Source organism: Pongo pygmaeus, chromosome 11, assembly GCF_028885625.2.
Source record: "Pongo pygmaeus isolate AG05252 chromosome 11, NHGRI_mPonPyg2-v2.0_pri, whole genome shotgun sequence".
Lineage (NCBI taxonomy): Eukaryota > Metazoa > Chordata > Mammalia > Primates > Hominidae > Pongo > Pongo pygmaeus.
In genome coordinates, this window is record NC_072384.2 from 56,763,612 (window position 1) to 56,786,769 (window position 23,158).

Below are 23,158 nucleotides of genomic sequence, written 5' to 3' on the forward strand. Positions count from 1 at the left end.
AATACTCAGATTTGTTTCTTCCCCATTGCCAGAATCATGTTAGTCACTAGTTTTCTACTTGTTTTTTTGGGAAGAGCTGGTACATTGCCTCCCACATGCACCCAACACTCCTATTGCAGCAAAGTATTAGCAACAATATGAATAGCTAACATTTAAGGAGTACCTTCAATATAACAATAACTGAAACCATTTTTAAATATACTCACATTAATCTGCAAAGCAGATTTTTTTTATTGCTCAGTAACCACATAAAATTAACTAGCCTGCAAGATCATACAGCTAGAGAGCAGTATTGTGTGATATTGAAACACAGGGACCACAGTCATGTATTCAAGACCCAACTCCTCCAGTCTCTACCAGAAGTTGCTTTACCTCTCTAAGGTTTCATTTGCTGACTACAAAATACATATTGTAATTTTCTCCTTCCCATTAGATTCTTGTGAGGATTGAGTGGGATAGTCAATGGAAAGAACTTAGCAAAGTGCTTGAGATATATATACATACATATATATGAATTTGGAATCTCTCCTTCCCCTACCAAGTCATTGGGAACATAAGTTTACCTCAAAGCATGGAAGCTAGACCCTCCCCACACTAGCGTAATGAACGGCAGTGTTGTCCACAAATCACTCAGAGTTCCTCAGAGAGAAGGACAGTGGTCCTGAGAAGTGCTTCTCAAACTCTATGGACAATCTTTACAACTGGCAATGTCAAAATGTATATTCTGATTTGGGCAAATGTATATTCTGATTTGGCAATGTCAAAATGTATATTCTGATTTGGGCAAATGTTGTTATGGGAATGCATAGATTTTATTAGACTGTACTTTATTTGTCAGGGAAGGAATGTCACACAAGTTGTAGACTGTATTGGCCAGGATTTTTCAGAGAAACAGAACCAACAGGATTCATAGAAATAGATAAATAAGCGGCAGTTTATTCAGTTTATTAGAAGAATTGGCTCCTGTGGTTACGGAGACTGAGAAACCTCAGGCCAGGCCACCTGCAAGCTGGAGAACCAGGAAAGCCAGTAACATGGCACATTCTGAGTCCAAAGGCCTGAGAACCAGGGAAGCCAATAACATCACTCTCAGTCTGAGGCCAAAGGCCTGAGAACCTAGTGGGGGATGTGGAGGTTGTGGGGGCAGACTGGTACAAGCCCCCAAGGCCAAAGCCAGAGAATCTAAAGTTCTAGTCCAAAGGCAGAAGAAGAAAGATGTCCCAGCTCACTAAGAAAGAGAGAATCCACCTTTCCTCTGCCTTTTTTTTCTATCTGGGCCCTCAACCAATTAGTGGTACCTGCCCACATTGGGTGAGGGCATCTCCTCCCCACTCAGTGCACTGAGTCAAATGCCAATCTCTTCTGGAAACACCCTCACAGATATACCTAAAAATAATGCTTTACTGGTTCTCTGGGTATTCCTTAGCCCAGTCAAGTAGACACCTAAAATTAAATGTCTCATAGGCAATATTCAAAAACCAAACAAAAAAAAAAATTGAGACTTTTTTTCTAGACCAGTGTTTCTCAACTTTAGCTGCACATTTGAAAGACCTGGGAAGCTTTGTAAAAAAAAAAAAAAATATATATATATATATATATTTTTTTTTTTTAATACAATATCAGCCCAACTGTCATCTCCACCTCCTCTCTCATCAATTGACCAGAGTTTTGGGGATCTTCTTTCAAGTGGTTCTAATGAAAAGCCTGTGAGGGAACCACTACCCTACCAGTCAACCAGCATCACTCAAAATCTGGTCCAAGTCCTGGTGTGGTCTTCAAACTGTTTCTTGCTGGTTTATGATGAGATAAGTACTGAAACTGAGAGTAAGTGTGTCTTAATCTGTTCAGGCTACTATAGAAAAATAACATGGACTAAGTGACTCATAAACAACAGAAATTTATTTCTCACAGTTCTGGAGACTGGGAAGTCAGAGATCAAGGCACCAGCAGATTCGTTGACTGGTGAAGAAGGCCCATTTCCTGGTTCATAGATGGCACCTTCTCGTTATGTCCTCACTTTGTGGAATGGCAAGGCAATAGGGCCTCTTTTGTAAGGGTGCTGATCCCATTCATGAGGGCTCTATCCTTATAATGAAATCAGCTTCAAAAGCCCTACCTCCTAATTCTATCACATTTATGATTAGGTTTCAACATATGAATTTTGGGTGGACATAAACATTCAGACCATAACAAAGTGTTTAGAAACTTTTATAGCAATATGACAAATTAAGTTTATTTTTAATCGAATATAATAATAAAAACAGATGGATTAGTGAAAAAAAAAAGTTGGCTTACAAAGAAATACGTTGAAACCCCCTGAATGAATGATCTAAATAACTAAACATATACATCTCTGGAAGTGAGGATATACCAGGCCCCTTCTTTAAGCTGTTATGTCTTAAAGCTGAAATGTTAACTTCAGTGATAAATTCCTCAGGCAGAGCATTGGCACCTGGGTACAACAGGGTTAATGAGCAGGAGTAGGGTAGGTGGGGTTACAAACCAGGAACACATGCCCTCCAAGTTAGATAGCTTTTTTTCCTCTTTAATTGCCGTTTAAACACACATGCTCTCACATAACACAGAAGGTGAGAGCTGAATGAAGTTTTCTGGGTAATGGCATGAAATGTTTTCCTTATGAGAAGTGGTGTTGAGTTACAGCGTGCAGACGGAGAACGGGGAGGAGAGAAACAGCAGTCTCAATCTGGCCCCCACCTTTTCTTGGGCTTGTAGGAAGGTAGACATGGGCTCCCGGAGACAAGACAAGTGATATGTTGAACTATTCGGTGGCTGGAATCAACTGCTCCTGGAGTGACCTAAGGCCAGTGTTTACCAGAACTTAGCCAGGGCCAGCCAAGCAGGCACAGATGCTCTGCTATGAAATGCCACGCAGGCAGAGACTGACAAGCGGTAGGAACTGAGCTTTCCCCTTGGACTGCTGCTTCCTGCTGTGTTCAGGGGAGGGGGTCACTTTCTGGCAACTCTGCTGCTGCTGCTGCTGCTGCTGCTGCTGCTGCTGCTACTTCAGCTCCCTCTCCACTCAAGGTAAGCAGGCTAAGGGAGGGCAGGCTGCTAGGGAAAGCTTTGTACCATGAACAGGATCCGAAAGTTTTTCCGAGGAAGTGGGCGAGTCTTGGCATTTATCTTTGTAGCTTCTGTCATCTGGCTGCTCTTTGACATGGCAGCTCTCCGCCTCTCATTCAGTGAGATCAACACTCGGGTCATCAAGGAAGACATTGTGAGGAGGGAGCGGATAGGATTCAGAGTTCAGCCAGACCAAGGGAAAATTTTTTACAGCAGCATAAAAGAGATGAAACCTCCCCTAAGGGGACATGGGAAAGGGGCATGGGGCAAAGAGAACGTTAGAAAAACTGAGGAGAGTGTGCTCAAGGTTGAGGTGGACTTGGACCAAACCCAGAGGGAAAGAAAAATGCAGAATGCCCTGGGAAGGGGCAAGGTTTTGCCGTTGTGGCATCCTGCACATCTGCAGACCCTCCCTGTGACTCCTAACAAGCAGAAGACAGACGGGAGAGGCACCAAACCTGAAGCCTCCTCTCACCAGGGGACACCAAAGCAAACGACAGCTCAGGGGGCTCCAAAGATCTCATTCATAGCAGCAAAAGGAACTCAGGTAGTCAAAATATCAGTACACATGGGACGTGTCAGTTTGAAACAGGAGCCCCTGAAGAGTCATAGTCCCAGCAGTGACACATCAAAACTAGCAGCTGAAAGGGACTTGAATGTGACCATCAGTCTTAGTACTGACAGACCAAAGCAGCGATCACAGGCAGTAGCAAAAGAGAGGGCACACCCTGCCAGCACAGCAGTGCCGAAGTCTGGGGAAGCCATGGCCTTAAACAAAACTAAGACTCAGAGCAAAGAAGTCAATGCAAATAAACACAAAGCCAATAGGAGTCTTCCTTTTCCTAAGTTCATTGTCAATTCAAATCGCTTAAGGAAGCAATCTATTAATGAGACACCTTTGGGAAGTTTGTCAAAGGATGATGGAGCTAGAGGGGCTCATGGGAAGAAACTCAATTTCTCTGAAAGCCATTTTGTGATTATAACCAAAGAGGAAGAGCAAAAGGCAGACCCCAAAGAGGTCTCTAATTCTAAAACCAAAACAATTTTTCCTAAAGTATTGGGTAAAAGCCAAGGTAAACACATTTCCAGGAATAGAAGTGAGATGTCTTTCTCTTCACTTGCTCCACAGAGAGTACCACTGTCCCAAACTAACCATGCTTTAACTGGAGGGCTAGAGCCAGCAAAAATCAACATAACTGCCAAAGCCCCCCCTACAGAATACAACCAGAGTCATATAAAAGCCCTTTTACCTGAAGACAGTGGAATGCACCAGGTGTTAAGAATTGATGTGACACTTTCTCCAAGGGACCCCAAAGCTCCAGGGCAGTTTGGGCGTCCTGTAGTTGTCCCCCATGGAAAGGAGAAGGAGGCAGAAAGAAGATGGAAAGAAGGAAACTTCAATGTCTACCTTAGCGATTTGATCCCAGTGGATAGAGCCATTGAAGACACCAGACCTGCTGGGTAAGGCCTATTTCTCTTCTCTTTCCTCAACCCCAAGTGCTTTGGCTCTTATGTAGAGAGGATTAATTGCTAGATAATTTTGTGTGATTTTTGGTCACCTAGAGAATTAAAGAAACATTAATCATTGGATATCATTCAAATATTTCACCAGCTACACAGAGAAAAATTCTCTTATTAGCAGTTGCAGAGTTCTCGTTCTCTGAGACTTTGGTCCCCACCATTAGCTCATGTTCAATTTCCTTCCCTCTGTTGAAAACCTATTAAAATGATTAGATGAACTCAGTTCATAATAAAGTGTATATAAATGGTAGAGCTTAAAGTATAATTCCATTAGAATAGTGACAATGAAGTGAATTCCCAATTTTGGAACTTTTCATTATTAGCAAGTTTGTCAGGAATATATTTGGGAAAGAAGCACACAGAAGGACTCTTCTAGGCCTCCCTGGAATCATATCTTAACCAGCAGAATTCTGCCTAATCATAAGTAATGATAACCAGGATAGCAAGAGAAGAAGTGACTTTACTCCCTAAAATTTAATGTCCTTTATAGGTGGAGATGATAGACATTTCAGGAGATGAGTTACATAGGAATAATAATGTTGGAAAAAGTCAATCAGTCCATGACCAGCAAACACCTACAGGAGGTATAAAAAGCATAATAATAATCACTTATATTTGTAGACATTCACTATTTACAAAGAGCCTGTATACACATAGATGAACTCCATATGAGCCCTGGAAAGGAGGAGGCAGGCATTATGGTTCAAATTAACAAGCTGGCGAGGGCGCTCAGAAGTTACAACACTTTCTCAAGGTAATGCAGTTCTAAAGCTACCCAATGGGCCTTCAGGAACCAGTCCTTCAAGAAGTTAAATTCCTATAACTATATCACCAGACGTGGATCAAAGCATAGATATTTAATCTGATTCAAATATAATTGGGTTCCTGGCATTTTTTTTCTTGGCCCACTGATAAGTGAAGGTACTCAACAGCCGTATGTTCAATATCTGTTAACTCAGTTCCCTAAGTCAAACAATATTTGCCAGGAAGTTGGATTGGGGAATGTCAAGATTGAGACTTAGCATATGTGGCATGTAAACAATGGCCTTGTTTGGCTTCTGTAGAAAATTCTTCTTTGTGATCTAGGTAATCAGCATTACATTTTAGTCAGTGTTACTAGGAAGAAGGCAGATACAGGGGAAGCTTTATCCATATTAGAAAGAAGAGTCTCTTCATTGTGATGTCGGCTACAACCAGGTCGTTTTCCATCTCTTAGCCATCAGCAAACAGCTATCAGCCATGCACTGCTTATACCAAGCACTGTGCCATTCATGCTTCACATCCTGGTGATAATCACAGCCTTGAGGAGAATGCAGATATACTCAAAGATGAGGAAACTGAGGCCCTGGAATGCTAGATTGCCTGTGGTCACAAAGCTAGTCATTGTAGAGAAATGATTAAAATTCATGCTCAAAATTATTCTGCACTCTCTTCCATCTCTTGCCAATCTCCCCTCAAAAAGGATCCTAAAATTATGTTGGCCCAGCTCTAATCTAAAGTCCTGTGTACCACAGGATTACACATGCCAGCTTTAAACACAAAGTGCAAGGAAATGAAGTAGCTGTTAAAGCAGTTTCATTTTAACATGCCCTTATTGACCCAGCAGGCTGCTAGGGAGTCTGGGGAGGAATTAGACACTGCACAGAAGCACAAGCTCCAGTTCCAAACCAGAGAAAAGGCACGTGCGTGGCGGGGGTGGGGGTGCTCAAAACAAGTAATAACGATGTTATCACTAGTGTGGCTCACTGAAGGCTCGGGGACTCCCAGTGCTTCTTAGTTTCTATACTTTGGTCTGTAGAAGTTGAGCATTGCAGCCCAGGAAAGTTACAGTCAGGCTCTGTCTTCTGAAGGAGGTTGTCCCAACTGTAGGAAAAACTGACACGTGTGCTTGAGAGGATGAGTCAGAGAGCATGTGGCCAGGCCTCCTCCCTCTTATCACATAACCCACCTTGGCTAAATATAGGTGTGTCTCAAGCTGCCTGGCGGATGCTACGCTCCACTCAGGGGTCTACCACCAGGGATCCTGGACCTGGGGCCTCCCAAAGTATTTTTCAGTCCTTTTGTAGCCCTCTTCTTTGAAAGAGGATAAATCATTTTTTGTTCTTTTACCCAAACACCTTGACTATAAATATGTGTAAATTATGTATTCATGTAGATAAAGGTTAAAGAAAATATGATCGAAAAACATTTGATTTATCAGGTTGGCAAGATTTGGAGTGTTTTTTTGTTGTTGTTGTTGTTGTTGTTTTTACTTTGGCTTTATTTATTTTCAGCCTGGCTCAAAAAGTGTTTGAGGTAGCTGCTTACAGGAATGCACACAATAAGATTTTTTAAGATAATGTTTTCAAAGTCAGCATAAGGGGAAATTGTTATAAAATAGAATAAGAAAATGAGTGTGTGTGTTTGAAAGAGAGAGAGAGAGAAATAACTATAAGAACACAGGAGGGCTAGCTTAAAATTAGCTGGAATAGCATCCTACCACACAACCTTTAAATTTTAAGAGTTTTGGAGAATATCTTCCTTTTTGACCTATTCATTTCCCCAAAATCCACTGTTGTAGATGAATTCACACATAACTGGCATATCACAACTACTCATTGATACAGAATGAACCAAAACATGTAAAAAAAAAAAAAAAAGCACATAGATTTGGTATAATTATTTAAATTCAACTTCACCCAGTGAAGATAATAACTAGTCGGTAGTTAACATCATCTTAAAGATGAATTAGCTGATGTGCTAGGGTGAGGTTACCATTAAGAAGTAGAGGACAGGCATGGTGACTCAAGCCTGTAATCTCAGCACTTTGGGAGGCCATGGTTAGAGGATCCCTTGAGCCCGGGAGTTTGAGATCAGCCTGGGCAATATAGTGAGACCTCATCATTACAAAAAATTTAAAATTACCCAAGGGTAGTGGTGCATGCCTCTAGTCTCAGTCACTCAGGAGGCTGAGGTGGGAGGATCACTTGAGCCTGAGAGGTCGAGGTTGCAGTGAACCAAGATTGTGCCACTAGCCTGGGTGACAGGATAAGACCTTGTCTCAGAAAACAACAACAACAAAAAGGTAGAGGAGACAGGCAGGGATTTCCAGGACAACTTCTCTTACTCTAGTTCTAAAATCAGATTCCCTTTTCCAAATCTGCTTTTTCCTCCTTTTTCTCTGGAGTCCCAAAGGACCATTGCTAAAATGTTAAGATTCAATTTCACACCTTTTTTTTTTTTTTTTGAGACGGAGTCTCGCTCTGTCACCCGGGCTGGAGTGCAGTGGTGCGATCTCGGCTCACTGCAAGCTCCGCCTCCCGGGTTCACACCATTCTCCTGCCTCAGCCTCCCGAGTAGCTGGGACTACAGGCACCCACCACCATGCCCAGCCAATTTTTTGTATTTTTAGTAGAGACGGGGTTTCACCGTGTTAGCCAGGACGGTCTCGATCTCCTGACCTCATGATCTGCCCGCCTTGGCCTCCCAAAGTGCTGGGATTACAGGCGTGAGCCATCGCGCCGGGCCCACACCTCTTTTCTAAAGCACGAGAACTCCTTTCTGTTCTCAGGGTTACTCACACTGTCCTCTTCTGTCTGCCCATGTTTCTCCCCTTTGTGGTATAGCAATAGCACCCTGTACATGACATTTTCTCCAAGCTGGGCCCTTAGCATAAGAAAAGCTAATCTCTTTGCTCTTCTCCACCCTTTATGGTTGTAACCATTCACTAAGGTTTTCATTCACTGGTCCCTTCCCACAGCCTCCCTCCATCCTCACCTTTCTCTTGCGCACATTCTAATTCAACATTACTCAGAATCCAACTGTGGCTTCCTTCCACCTGGACCATGAGGTAGCTGTGACCTCTAAATTGCAATTACTGTTAGTGTACACAGGCATCCTAGTTACTGAAACACTCTTTATTCTGTGTTCTTCATTAACTGAATCCTTCATTAACTGAATCCTTGAACGTCTGTTTTTCCTTCCTAGTGAAATTATAAGCTTCTGAAGGAAAGTCTGTCTTTAGCTTTATTTTGTACTCCTTTAGCACTGATCACAGTGCTGTACATTCAGAAGCAACAGGTTTACACAGTATGAATTTAAAATTTGTTTCTCTGAATTTGTTTCTCTGAAATGATTTTTGAAAATTGATACTACTTTAAAAATAATCAAAAGGTAGCAATTCAAATGAAACCTGCAGCAAGTCTGTTTATAAATTAATAATGACTTCTTAATTTTTCATTATGAATATATAGAATATATTAAAATCTGATTTAAGGCAGATACATTCTGTTTAACACTATAATCTATTCATTAATTTGTGTTTATTCCTTATTTTATATTTTTGTTATTGTTTTGGTTCTTAATTTTAATGTTTTGGCTTTCAAGAGAGGAAAGCCTATTTTATTTACAAGAATGTTTTACGTCAGCATGTAAAATACAACTTCATTGTTGCCTAGAAATTTTGCCGATAAAATTTGCTTGAAATAAAATGCTTTTTTGACAGTTAAAGTTCCATATTTAATCTTTTTTTAATTAAAAGCTAATCCTTTCAGTTCTTGCTCCTATGATTGAAGTTTGTTTCTATCAGCAACAATCAACACACACACACACATATACACACGTACACACAGGTTTTGCTAAAATGTGATCCTATGCAGGGCAGTTCTACTTGGAGAAGTCTGTCTTTTGGCCTGAAGCTATAGTTAAGATGGAACTCCAAAAATGAACTTATTTTAAGAGTGCACTTCCTGAATCTGAATTTAGAGAAAAATGACTCAAAGGAATTTTTGCTGCCAGCATTTAGTTTTTAAAGTACAATAAGAATTCTTGCGTGCTTGTCTACCACTGCTGTGTCCTCATAACGTTACTCAATTGCTTAATTTAATGCTTTGCTTTCCCTACAAAACTCTGGCAAGCCCCTCAATAAAGCAATTAAAATGGGTCTTTATTCTCTTAGCCCAGAGCCAGGACTGTCAACCAATAATTTGATTGCTTCCTACACAGCTAAAGAAAGGTTTTTTTTTTGGCACATTTGAAAAGCAAAAGATAGCATCATGCATTTGCCACAAACCAATCTAAATTACTGAGGGGAAAGAAAAACTTCCTGGAACCTTAATTTTGATCCTAGTAGGGTCAAAAACTATAACGAATGAGTTACTGGAGGAGGAAGAGGAGGAGGGGGAGGGGACAGAAGAGAGAAAATAAATTGATCTGGTATCCTCCCAAACTTTGAGCTTCTAAAAGTTTATCAGGCTGAGAGAAAAAAAGAAACTTTAAAGTTAAATTAAATTTAATTTTAAATTTTTACATGGGATACAAATCTTAATTGATGAAATGAATGTGATTTTGTGACTAATAGTGATTGGAGAATATTAATTAAAATTGATTGGAGAAGCTATGAGATCTTGAGAAACTAATTGGAGGCAGGGAAAAAAAAAACCCATGAGATGAATTCAAAAGGATTTACATCCTGCTTTCACCTCTATGGGTAAAAGCAATGCAGTGGTGCCTTTTGAATAGTGTGTATGTGTTCATTTGTGTGTGCATGTGTGTGCATTTGTGAGCATATGCATGTGTTTGTGTGTTAGAACACAGTACTCTTTTTCACTCAAAAGTCATGTAGGAGAGCAGGAAATAAAAAGGAAAACTTGTTAAAAGGGTTCAGACTAGACTGTAACATAATGAAGGTGAAATATGGCCAAGGGACAATGAACTGGGCCTTTGAATACTTTTATTTATCCCACTCTCCTTATAACAAAGGGAATAAATAACAAAGACAAGGATTAGAGGAGAAGAATGGAAAGCACAATTCTGCTACTAGTTCAAATTCTGCTACTAGTTTCTTTCTAAAAAGAAAACAGCTAAACAGTGCCTAATTAATAGAAAACTGAGAAATGTTAAAGCGAACTCCTGACTTTTCCTCCTAAATACTGCGAAAGCCCTAGAAACACTCCTGGGAGAGAGTAGTTAGTAAATGCAGGAATTTGAAAGAAGTATACTTTTTCATATACTGAACACAAGGCCCAATTTAACCATCAGCATAATATATCAAACTTTTGCTGTAATATTGCCCTGCTACTCTTGGCCCTGAAAATAACTTCCTATTGGGCTTTTCTGGCTGATCCGATCAGAACAGAGCCTCTCAAGAGAGAAACAACTTTTTTGCTCAAGGTTCACAAAATTCAAGGAAAATAGCAATGTTTAGAAGCTGTATTTTGCTGTTTGCTTTCGAAATGAAAGGAGCTTTTTAGAGTCTCCTGGAAAAACAGCTATATTATACCAAACTCAAGTACCTTCTCAATTGGCCATGCTTCTAAAATGTTGATAATATATGGACATGTGTGAGAAGCAGCAATATAAGGAAACAGTGTTTACAAAGACCTTCACAACTTGCCTTCTCATTTAATCCTTAAAACAATTCCTCAAGGTAGATACTATCATCATCCCAGCTTTACCTATAGAAAAACTGAGATTTACAGGGGAAGCTGAGGTTTCAGATAATAGCAGATATTTCAGACAGTGGCAGTTCATTTCATTGCACGTGATATTTGCTCATTGCCTATCAATCAGGAGCGGTGCACCATGCCAGGCAGTTGAGGCCTTTCATCCTTCAGGTATATTATTTCATCTGATCCTTGTGGCCATGCCAGATTAGCAAAGTGTTACCTCTCTTTATTAACAGATGAGGGGGCAAAAAAAAGAGCAAACGGTAAAGTAATTTGCCCAAGGCCTCACAGCTCACAAGTGCCAATGTTGGGACCCAACCTCTAGTTTTCTGACTCTTCCTCACTCAGTAATAATTCCACTGCACCAGTCTGGTTCCCTCTCCACCTCCAGCAACTCTCCTCACGTAGTGACCATCATCACCTGCAAGTCTCCTTAGCTTGCCAAGGCCCTGTGCATAAAGGGGAATCCCTCCATTGCTCAGCTTCACACACAAAGAAAATGCTTAGTTTTGTTTCAGTCAGTGATGTGTGTGTATGCATATATGTATGCATGTAGACATGTGTGTTTGTGCGTGTTTGTATATAAGCAATCCTCACAGCAACACTATGAGATATTAACTTTCATATGTTTTACAGTTCAGAAGAGTGAGACTATAAAAAAATAAATGATTTATCCGTTGTCCCAGCAAGCTAATAGCAAATTTGGGATTCAAAAGAAAATTTCCCAATTTTTAATTCTAGTGTTCTTTCCACAGGGGACAGCCCTTCCTTCCTTTGTTTCCTTATAGTCATATGACATTGGCAGAAATTAAAACACCTCTCTTCCTTATACATGGGTAAGAGATGCATGAGGGGAATTAAGTTTGCATGACATGTACCTCATCAGAGAAAAAAATTATAGAAAAGCATTTCCTATGCAGCACTAAGCAAAGGTGATTCTTTAAAACTCGGCCATAACCACAGCCCTGCAGTGAACAAATCTCTCTGGGCTGCTACTGCAAAGTATGGCATCAGAGCATGGCCATTGACTTCAAGGTGTGTACAGCAAAATGTGATGCTGAAACACAGGGGACTATTGGGAAAAAGGAGATAAAAAGCTAAACCTGTCCTGGGAGAGAACAGAAATGTTTGAGCTGCAACCTGAAAGAGTAGAGTCAGAGAAATGGAGAAAGCAGTAAAAAGGATGATCCATTGAGAAACTGAGGGAAATCTGACATGGGTTGCAGGAGAGCAATGAGGACATAAATGAGGCCATAGAAGTAAGTAGAGTCCAGATCACTCAGGACCTTCAGGTTCTTCCAAGGGCCAGTGGGAAACCGTTAAATGATTTAAAACCATAGAAATGACAATTTAATTTGCCTTTTCTCAGGGGACTTATAACCCAAAGGAAAGCACTTACAGGTAAATGCTAAAGTTGCATAGAAAACCACAGAATGTTAATACTAGGTGAAGATTTGAAAGTTATCTAATCTAGTCCTTTATGTTACAGAGAACGTTCCAGAAGAAAAATGACTTGCCCAAGGTCATACACAGCAGGAAAGACAGAACATCCCCACCTAGTACTATTTCTGCCACATCACACCACCTCCTCCTCTTCTCCCTGCTGTCCCAATTTCACTGTGACAGCTTCCTGCTCAAAATAGACTATTGTTGAAGTGGTGAATGTTTATACTGGTGGCTTATATTTCTAAGCCTGAGTCCTGTCACTTTGATGACTTTACATTTACCACGGCAACCACAGCCGCAGTTGGCTAAGAACTTTGGAGTAGAAGTGATGAGTGTGATTTAAATTTTCTGAATCAGTAGCCAGGTGACTTTGACTGAATGTCATGGATAGTCTACCCTAGAAAGAACAAAACATGAAAATACAGTTTTTATATCAGTGTACCTTCTTATCAGTGAGAGGGAAAGCAGCCCCAACAATTCTAAGGTCTGGGAGAAAAGAATACAATCCCAGGCAGAGCTCTTCAGCTGTGTGCTCAATTCTCCTCCTGATGTTCCTGAGATACCAGTGCTTGGGGAGTGAAGGCCCCTGAAGGCTCATATCAAGGCAGTAGTTGAATTGCAAATAGAAGTTAAGAAATATTCTCCTTGACCTTCTGTTCAAACCTGTGAAGCCTGAGACTTGACCCACATAGTACATCTTGACTATCTCGGAATAAAATGAAAAATTCATAGAAATGAGAGAATGTTATCATTCTCTCAATCTTATGATTTAAAACCTTCTCTATTTGATAGGCTACATTCAAATCATGTTAGTGGCTCAGCATTAAGCACACAGAAGCCAGGAGGGTGGGATGCATCACTTTCTGGGTCTCTCGATAAATGGTTGAGTACTTGATAGATTCAGATTAAAGGACTGCCTCAGAAAAGGACAGTGTGCTCCCTCAAAATGTGTGTATTTGCATTATGGGTAATCGTAGGTTCTCACATGAGTTTTTCAGCATGAAACTCACAAAATATTTTTACATCCATTATCTCATCAAATCTTCACCACCGTTCTGTGATGAAGGCATTGTAATCTTCATCCTAAAAGTGAGGAAACTAAGGTTCTAGGGGCCTAACTGACTTGCCCATGGTCATAGGGCCAATAAATGCTAAAATGAACTAAAAACTTAGCCCCTCGTCATCTTTCTCAAGTCCAGAGTCTTTCTGTCCACCACAGTAGTATGTCAGCTAAGTGCAGGATAGTGAAACTCCCCACATTAGAGGCCCCATTTGTTTTTAGAACTTGGATTGGCTGCAGTAATCTAAGCCTAGTTTCCCCCCAGACAAAGAGATTGGATTAATTTTTTAAGTATAGCATGGGACCAGTAGACTCTAAATACCTAATTTGTATAATAAATAGGCATATAGAATATAAATGTGATTTCTTAGCCTCAAAAAAATTACAAACCTAGAAATATCTGGCATTCAAATTAGACTTTAGCAGCAATTCCTACTCCCACGATATAGGCAGAAATTAAGGAAAAATTGAAATAGAGGAAACTTGCTTGAATTAGGTTGATGTAGGATAACTTGAAATGGTTTTTAAAACCTATGCCAACTAGATGACATAGTGTCTGTCCAGAATATTCTCCATTCTCCTCAAGCCCCTACCCTATTACATTAGTAAGTAACCTTTCTTCCAGTATGAAAGACTAGAGTAAGAGTTTAAAATGCTGAAAGCTTTGCGGGGTTTTCCCACTGTTCCTTTGAACAAAACAAGCACACTAATTTTTCTAGATACCCGGAAACATGTTTAATCTGTTTAGTAATGCAGGAGAACAGGCCTCTGTAAATGTCAGAGTGCCTTGACATGTCAGTCATCCCAAATCAAGGCACACCCTGAAACTTTGTATTGGAAATCTCAGGCATCTCTTTCTGGGTCCCTCTTTCCCATCCTGTAATATTGCTTTTACCAGGCACTAATACAATCTGTACCATATAATCTTCCACAGAATTTCTTCATTGTAATTCTTTAAACACATCTAAGATATATATTTGTCAACAATTGGCAGAGGTACTACTTATTTGCTGGGATATTAGCATCTAGTGGAATCTCTCATGATCTACCCATGTAGGGTACTAATGGCGAAATTAAGGCACCATGACACAATTGGGGGAATGGAGGATTAGATATTTGGTGATTAGAGGTGCCTTCCCCAAATCTCTCAAATTTCTGAGAGTTTTTCTTACCTCCAATTTCAGACTGTCTAGCACTTTTTAGAACTTGCTTCTAAAAAGACAAAAACTACTAATTTAAAATATAGGAAGAGTCATTTGCACGAGCCTGCTTAGTTAACTCCTCCTGATACAATTCCTTTTGTTACTGGATGTTTCTAAGACCAACCAAATTTTAACCATAAAGCAACTCTCAGGACTTCACAGCTGGGCTTGTTTGTTTATGCAGAATTTGTGTAATTGATCCTTTCTTTTTAGAACTGATTTGATTTTTTTTCTGCACCAAATACCATTAAAAAAATGTAACTGTGAAATGTGAATTTCTCATTAATTTATATTATAAAATTAGAGATGAGGAAGTCATAGGCCGTAGCTGTTTTCTTCTGTACCCTCCCTTTCACTCAGGCTATTAAACTCCTCTTAGCTTTACTTCCTCTTTCCCTGACCCAGAGCCCATGCCAGAACATTCAACCACCTTACACCAGTCCCCTCAAACCTCACTACCCATTCTCTTTCTACCTCATGTGCTCTGATGTCCCTTAGACTCATATTAATCCAGCAATTTGCTTTATCTCTTCTTACACGCAGGCTGGCAGGCACTGGTGGAGCAAATCATATATTGAAATTTCGTAAAATTTTGGCATCTCCAGTTTCAGGAAAGTGCTCACTGTCCCTCTGAAATCCTAGCTAGCTGGCTAGCATTCTCTCCCATTGCCCATGGTATCTGTCCAAAATATTCTCCATTCTCCTCAAGCCCCTAGCCTATTACATTAACAGATAACCCTTCCTCCAGTATGAGCTATGAATATTTTCAACTTCTCATCCCATGTGCATAAATATATTTGTATACATTACCACCTTTTTGTACTTTCTATCTCAAAGGGAAATATTTCTTCCACTATTTAAGCTTTAAATTTAAGCTCCATCTCATCTCCATCCAACCATTCATGCATTCAATACATATTTATCAAATATTTATTGTGTAACTGTGCTGGAAGCTTGTGGTACTGTAGTAAGCAAGGCAGATTCGTCCTGCCCTCAGAAAATTTTGGATGCAGAAGATAAGGAAATAAGATTGATAAATGAATGCTGTGACAGAAACACAATAATAGGGAATAATAAAAGAATAGCTAAATTTTGAGAGGGTAGGCCGGGTGCAGTGGCTCACGCCTGTAATCCCAGCATTTTGGGAGGCCAAGGCAGGTGGATCATAAGGTCAGGAGATCGAGACCATCCTGGTTAATATGGTGAAACCCCGTCTCTACTAAAAATACACAAAAATTAGCCAGGCGTGGTGGCAGGTGCCTGCAGTCCCAGCTACTCAGGAGGCTGAAGTAGGAGAATGGCGTAAACCCGGGAGGCGGAGCCTGCAGTGAGCAGTGATCATGCCACTGCACTCCAGCCCAGACTCTGTCTCAAAAAAAAAAAAAAATTGAAAGGGTAGTCAGAGACGGCATCTCTATGAAGGGAATATTTAAGATAGGAACTAAATGAACAGAAGCAGCCAGCCACGAAGACATGGGAAGGGTAGCAAAAATGCTAGAAGTTAAGCAAATAACAAAAGCTGGAGCGTTCTTCAAGGAACTGAAAGACGGCCAAGGTGGAGTGTGTGAGGGGAGAGTGGAATGACAGGCAGTTGAAAAGTTGAGCAGGGGTCCTATACACTAAAGAATTTGGATTTTTTTCCTTTTCACTTTGTCCCATAGAAATTGACTGAGGATTTTAAACAGAAGAGTGGTGTTGATCTGACAAACTGTGAAAGTAGTGTCCCGTTAGGAGACTCCAGCAATAATCCTGGAGAAAGAGAGTGGATGCTCAAGACCTAGGGGAGGCAACTGTGGAGGTATAAAGATGTTATAGTTGAGATATCTGTTGGCAATACACAGAATAGAAGTTGATGGATTGATTGTATTTATGGTCACGAAGAGGGTGACGTCTAGATGAGAATCCATATTTCTGCAGCAAGGTGGGTGGCGATGCCATTATGAGGGAAATGCAGAGGCGCTGGTTGGGTTGAGTGGGGTGAAGTCAAGGTTTCTGTTTCAGACACATTATGAGTGAGATGCCTGTGAAACATTCAGAGGAGATGTTCAGAAATTGTTTGGATATAAGTTAAGTCTGCAATTCAGATGGGAAATCTGACCTGGATATAAACTAGGAAGATATTATCACACTTAAAACTGTGAGCGTGATGGGCTCATACAATCATATCATACATAGAAGCCCCAGACCCAGCTCTGAGAATCTTGTGTTTCTTAAGAGGAAAGGAAAGCTGAGAAGGAAACTGAAGGTGAAAAGCCAGTGAGTGATGGGTGAAAACTAGGAGGGTGTAGTGTCTCATGGGACAAAAAATTTAAAAATGGAGAGTGGCCAAAGGAAACTAGACTTGTTAATTGCATCAATTGCCACTGTAAGGTGGGTTAACATAAAGAGACCTTGCTTCACTGATAATCCTATCAATTACTGATTTTTTTTCAACTCTCAGCTCTATCTGTACCTACTCTGATGCTCATAAATATGATTCTGTCCGTTTCTACTCAAGAGAGGAAGGGAGAACAGAGATGACAAATTTTCCTGGTATCCCACCTATCTACCCTCCTATTTCTTTCTTTTCTAGGTTTTCTCCCAAAATTGTCCGCAAAATACTACCCTTTCCTTTATTTACCTTTTACTCCTTTTTAAAATAATTTCAACATTTTAGATTCAGGAAGTACATGTGCAGGTTTGTTACAGGGTATATTGCGTGCTGCTGAGGTTTAGGATACAAATGATTCTGTCACCCAGGTACTGAGAATAGTACCCAACAGTTAGTTTTTCAACTGTTACCCCTCCTTCCTTACCCTCTCTAGTAGTCCCCAGTGTCTATCATTGCCATCTTTATATCTATGAGTACCCAATGCTTAGCTCCCACTTATAAGTGAGAACATGTGATATTTGGTTTTCTGGTCCTGTGTTAATTTGCTAAGGATAATGTCCTCCAGCTGCATTCATGTTGCTGCTAAGGAAATGATTTTATTCTTTTTTATGGCTTCATAGGATTCCATGGTATATATGTATCACATTTTCTTTATCCAATCCACCATTGAGGGGCACCTAAGTTGATTACATGTCTTTGCTATTGTGAATAGTGCTGAATTGTTTTGGTAGAATGATTTATTTTCATTTGGATATATACCTAGTAATTGGATTGCTTGCTCAAATGGTAGTTCTGTGTTAAGTTCTTTGAGATACCTCCAAACTACCTTCTACAGTGGCTAAACTAATTGGTAGGAACTACATTCCTACCAACAGTATGGAAGTGTATAAGCATTCTCTTTTCTCCACAGCCTTTACAGCATCTGTTGTTTTTTGACTTTTTAATAACTGCCATTCTAACTGGTATGAGATGGTGTCTCATTGTTCATTTACCTTTTACTTTGTAGTTCATTGTGCTCTAGCCCCACCAATTCTCTCGTTGGGCAACTTTAGTCTCATCACTCTGGTCTTTAATGGTCATCACAAGAGATTCTGAGAATTAGAATCTTATTTTGGAGATGTTTCCTTTTTTGCCTTATGAAAAACATTTCAGAGTTTAAAGTTTGTCCAGTTCCAAAATTGTCCTTTAATTGTTGGAATTGTTGGTAATTATGCAACCAAATAAACCAATTTTTTAGTACTTCTTGGAAATCCCTCAATTTATATTCTTTCTTCTTTTTTTCTAATTATCTTTCTTTTCTAAAATAGAGTTTCAATATGATAGTTCATAATTTGGTATCACCAATTAACACTTTCGTGGACTTCAGTGTGCAAATTCCTCAAACTTAAAAGAAGCTTCAAATTTAGGAAAAAAAACCCAGCATGACTAACAATTCTGTAAATTCAAAATAAACCTACATTTTGTTGAGAGATAGAGAAGCAATTTTAAATTTTTTATTTGAAAACAACATATTTCTTGCTTTTTTTTTTTTTTTTTTTTTGAGACAGAATTTTGCTCTTGTTGCCCAGGCTGGAGTGCAATGGCACAATCTCAGCTCACCGCAACCTCCACCTCCCGGGTTCAAGCGATTCTCCTGCCTCAGCCTCCCAGGTAGCTGGGATTACAAGTACCCGCCACCATGCCAGGGTAATTTTTTGTGTTTTTTTTTTTTTATTATACTTTAAGTTCTAGGGTACATGTGCCCAATGTGCAGGTTTGATACATAGGTATACATGTGCCATATTGGTTTGCTGCACCCATCAACTCGTCATTTACATTAGGTATTTCTCCTAATGCTATCCCTCCTCCAGCCCCCCACCCCCTAAAAGGCCCCAGTGTGTGATGTTCCCCGCCTTGTGTCCAAGTGTTCTCATTGTTCAATTCCCACCTATAAGTGAAAACATGTGGTGTTTGGTTTTCTGTCCTTGTGATAGTTTGCTGAGAATGATGGTTTTCAGCTTCATCCATGTCCCTACAAAGGACATGAACTCATCCTTTTCTATGGCTGCATAGTATTCCATGGTGTATATGTGCCATGTTTTCTTAATCCATTCTATCATTGATGGACATTTACGTTGGTTCCAAGTCTTTACAATCATTAATAGTGCCGCAATAAACATACGTGTGCATGTGTCTTTATAGTAGCAGGATTTATAATCCTTTGGGTATATACCCAGTAATGGGATCGCTGGGTCAAATGGTATTTCTAGTTCTAGATCCCTAAGGAATCGCCGCACTGTCTTCCACAATGGTTGAACTAGTTTACAGTCCCACCAACAGTGTAAAAGCCTTCCTATTTCTCCACATCCTCTCCAGCATCTGTTGTTTCCTGACTTTTTAATGATCACCATTCTAACTGGTGTGAGATGGTATCTCTTGTGGTTTTGATTTGCATTTCTCTGATGACCAGTGATGATGAATATTTTTTCATGTGTCTGTTGACTGCATAAATATCTTCTTTTGAGAAGTGTCTGTTGATATCCTTTGATATTAAACCCACTTTTTGATGGGGTTGTTTTGTTTTTTTTCTTGTACATTTGTTTGAATTCTTTGTAGATTCTGGATATTAGCACTTTGTCAGATGGGTAGATTGCAAAAATTTTCTCCCATTCTGTAGGTTGCCTGTTCACTCTGATGGTAGTTTCTTTTGCTGTGCAGAAGCTCTTTAGTTTAATTAGATCCCATTTGTCTGTTTTGGCTTTTGTTGCCATTGCTTTTGGTGTTTTAGACATGAAGTCCTTGCCCATGCCTATGTCCTGAATGGTATTGCCTAGATTTACTTCTAGGGTTTTTATGGTTTTAGGTCTAACATTTAAGTCTTTAATCCATCTTGAATTAATTTTTGTATAAAGTGTAAGGAAGGGATCAAGTTTCAGCTTTCTACATATGGCTAGCCAGTTTTCCCAGCACCATTTATTAAATAGGGAATCCTTTCTCCATTTCTTGTTTTTGTCAGGTTTGTCAAAGATCAGATGGTTGTAGATGTGTGGTGTTATTTCTGAGGCCTCTGTTCTGTTCCATTCGTCCATATATCTGTTTTGGTACAAGTACCATGCTGTTTTGCTTACTGCAGCCTTATAGTATAGTTTGATGTCAGGTAGCGTGATGCCTCCAGCTTTGTTCTTTTTGCTTAGGATTGTCTTGGCAACACAGGCTCTTTTTTTGGTTCCATATGAACTTTAAAGGAGTTTTTTCCAATTCTGTGAATAAAGTCATTGGTAGCTTGATGGGGATGGCATTGAATCTATAAATTACTTTGGGCAGTATGGCCATTTTCACTATATTGATTCTTCCTATCCATGAGAATGGAATGTTCTTCGATTTGTTTGTGTCCTCTTTTATTTCATCGAGCAGTGGTTTGTATTTCTCCTTGAAGAGGTCCTCCACATCCCTTGTAAGTTGGATTCTTAGGTATTTTATTCTCATTGTGGCAATTGTGAATAGGAGTTCACTCATGATTTGGCTTTCTGTTTGTCTGTTATTTGTGTATAGGAATGCTTGTGATTTTTGCACATTGATTTTGTATCCTGAGACTTTGCTGAATTTGCTGGTCAGCTTAAGGAGATTTTGGGCTGAAACAATGGAGTTTTTTAAACATACAATCATGTCATCTGCAAACCGGGACAATTTGACTTCTTCTTTTCCTAATTGAATACACTTTATTTCTTTCTCTTGCCAGATTGCCCTGGCCATTCCAACACTATGTTGAGTAGGAGTGGTGAGAGAGGGTATCCTTGTCTTGTGCCAGTTTTCAAAGGGAATGATTCCAGTTTTTGCCCATTCAGTATGATATTAGCTGTGGGTTTGTCATAAATAGCTCTTATTATTTTGAGATATGTTCCATCAAAGCCTAGTTTATTGAGAGTTTTTAGCATGAAGAGCTGTTGAATTTTGTCAAAGGCCTTTTCTGCATTTATTCAGATAACCATGTGGTTTTTGTCCTTGGCTCTGTTTATGTGATGGATTACATTTATTGATTTGTGTGTGTTGAACTAGCCTTGCATCCCAGGGATGAAACCAACTTGATCATGGTGGATAAGCTTTTTGATGTGCCTCTGGATTCAATTTGCCAGTATTTTATTGAGGATTTTCGCATTGATGTTCATCAGGGATATTGGTCTAAAATTCTTTTTTTGTTGTTGTGTCTCTGCCAGGTTTTGGTATCAGGATGATGCTGGCCTCATAAAATGAGTTACGTAGGATTCCTGCTTTTTGTATTGATTGGAATCGTTTCAGAAGGAATGGTACCAGCTCCTCTTTGTACCTCTGGTAGAGTTCGGCTGTGAATCCATCTGGTCCTGGACTTTTTTTGATTGGTAGGTTATTAATTATTGCCTCAATTTCAGAGCCTGTTATTGGTCTATTCAGGGATTTAACTTCTTCCTGGTTTAGTCTTGGGAGGTATATGTGTCCAGGAGTTTATCCATTTCTTCTAGATTTCCTAGTTTATTTGCATAGAGGTGTTTACAGTATTCTTTGATGGCAGTTTGTATTTCTGTGGGATCAGTGGTGATATCCCCTTTATCATTTTTTATTGCGTCTATTTGATTCTTCTCTCTTTTCTTCTGTATTAGTCTTGCTGGTGGTCTATCAATTTTGTTGATCTTTTCAAAAAACCAGCTCCTGGATTCATTGATTTTTTTGAAGGGTTTTTTACGTCTCTATCACCTTCAGTTCTGCTCTGATCTTAGTTATTTCTTGCCTTCTGCTAGCTTTTGAATGTGTTTGCTCCTGCTTCTCTAGTTCTTTTAATTGTGATGTTAGGGTGTCAATTTTAGATCTTTCCTGCTTTCTCTTGTGGGCATTTAGTGCTATAAATTTCCCTCTACACACTGCTTTAAATGTGTCCCAGAGATTCTGGTATGTTGTGTCTTTGTTCTCATTGGTTTCAAAAAACATCTTTATTTTTGCTTTAATTTCGTTATGTACTCAGTGGTCATTCAGGAGCAGGTTGTTCAGTCTCCATGTAGTTGTGCAGTTTTGAGTAAATTTCTTAATCCTGAGTTCTAATTTGATTGCACTGTGTTGTGAGAGACAGTTTGTTGTGATTTCTGTTATTTTACATTTGCTGAGGAATGCTTTACTTCCAATTATGTGATCAATTTTAGAATAAGTACGATGTGGTGCTAAGAAGAATGTATATTCTGTTGATTTGGGGTGGAGAGTTCTGTAGATGTCTATTAGGTCTGCTTGATGCAGAGCTGAGTTCAAGTCCTGGATATCCCTGTTAACCTTCTGTCTCATTGATCTGTCTAATATTGACAGCGGGGTGTTAAAGTCTCCCATTATTATTGTGTGGGAGTCTAAGTCTCTTTGTAGATCTCTAAGGACTTGCTTTATGAATCTGGGTGCTGCTGTATTGGGTGCATATATATTTAGGATAGTTAGCTCTTCTTGTTCAACTGATCCCTTTACCATTATGTAATGGCCTTCTTTGTCTCTTTCGATCTTTGTTGGTTTAAAGTCTGTTTTACCAGAGACTAAGATTGCAACCCATGCTTTTTATTTGCTTTCCATTTGCCTGGTAGATCCTCCTCCATCCCTTTATTTTGAGCCTATGTGTGTCTCTGCACATGAGATGGGTCTCCTGAATACAGCACACTGATGGGTCTTGACTCTTTATCCAATTTGCCAGTCTGTGTCTTTTAATTGGAGCATTCAGCCCATTTACATTTAAGATTAATATTGTTATGTTTGAATTTGATCCTTTCATTATGATGTTAGCTGGTTATTTTGCCCATTAATTGATGCAGTTTCTTCATAGCATCGATGGTCTTTACAATTTGGTCTGTTTTTGCAGTGACTGGTACCGGTTGTTTCTTTCCATGTTTAGTGCTTCCTTTAGAAGCTCTTGTAAGGCAGGCCTGGTGGTGACAAAATCTTTCAGCATTTGCTTGTCTGTAAAGAATTTTATTTTTCCTTCACTCACGAAGCTTAGTTTGGCTGGATATGAAATTCTGGGTTGAAAATTCTTTTCCTTAAGAATGTTGAATATTGGACCTCACTCTCT

General features: G+C 39.6%; 1 protein-coding gene across 3 annotated transcripts in view; it reads left to right on the forward strand.

The window, feature by feature from the left end:
- Window positions 1–2,487: 2,487 nt before the first annotated feature.
- Window positions 2,488–23,158, forward strand: part of GALNT5 (polypeptide N-acetylgalactosaminyltransferase 5) — a 54,934-nt gene continuing 34,263 nt past the window's right edge. For 2 of the 3 annotated variants that reach the window (XR_010122835.1, XM_063647489.1), the window contains exon 1: window positions 2,601–4,545. Coding sequence is in view for 2 of the 3 variants with exons in the window: in XM_063647489.1 (XP_063503559.1) it covers window positions 3,092–4,545 (1,454 nt within the window). In the remaining variant the exon portion in view is untranslated. Of the gene's footprint in view, window positions 4,546–23,158 lie in introns of all 3 variants that reach the window. The other variant, XM_054478694.2, reaches the window with a different exon arrangement.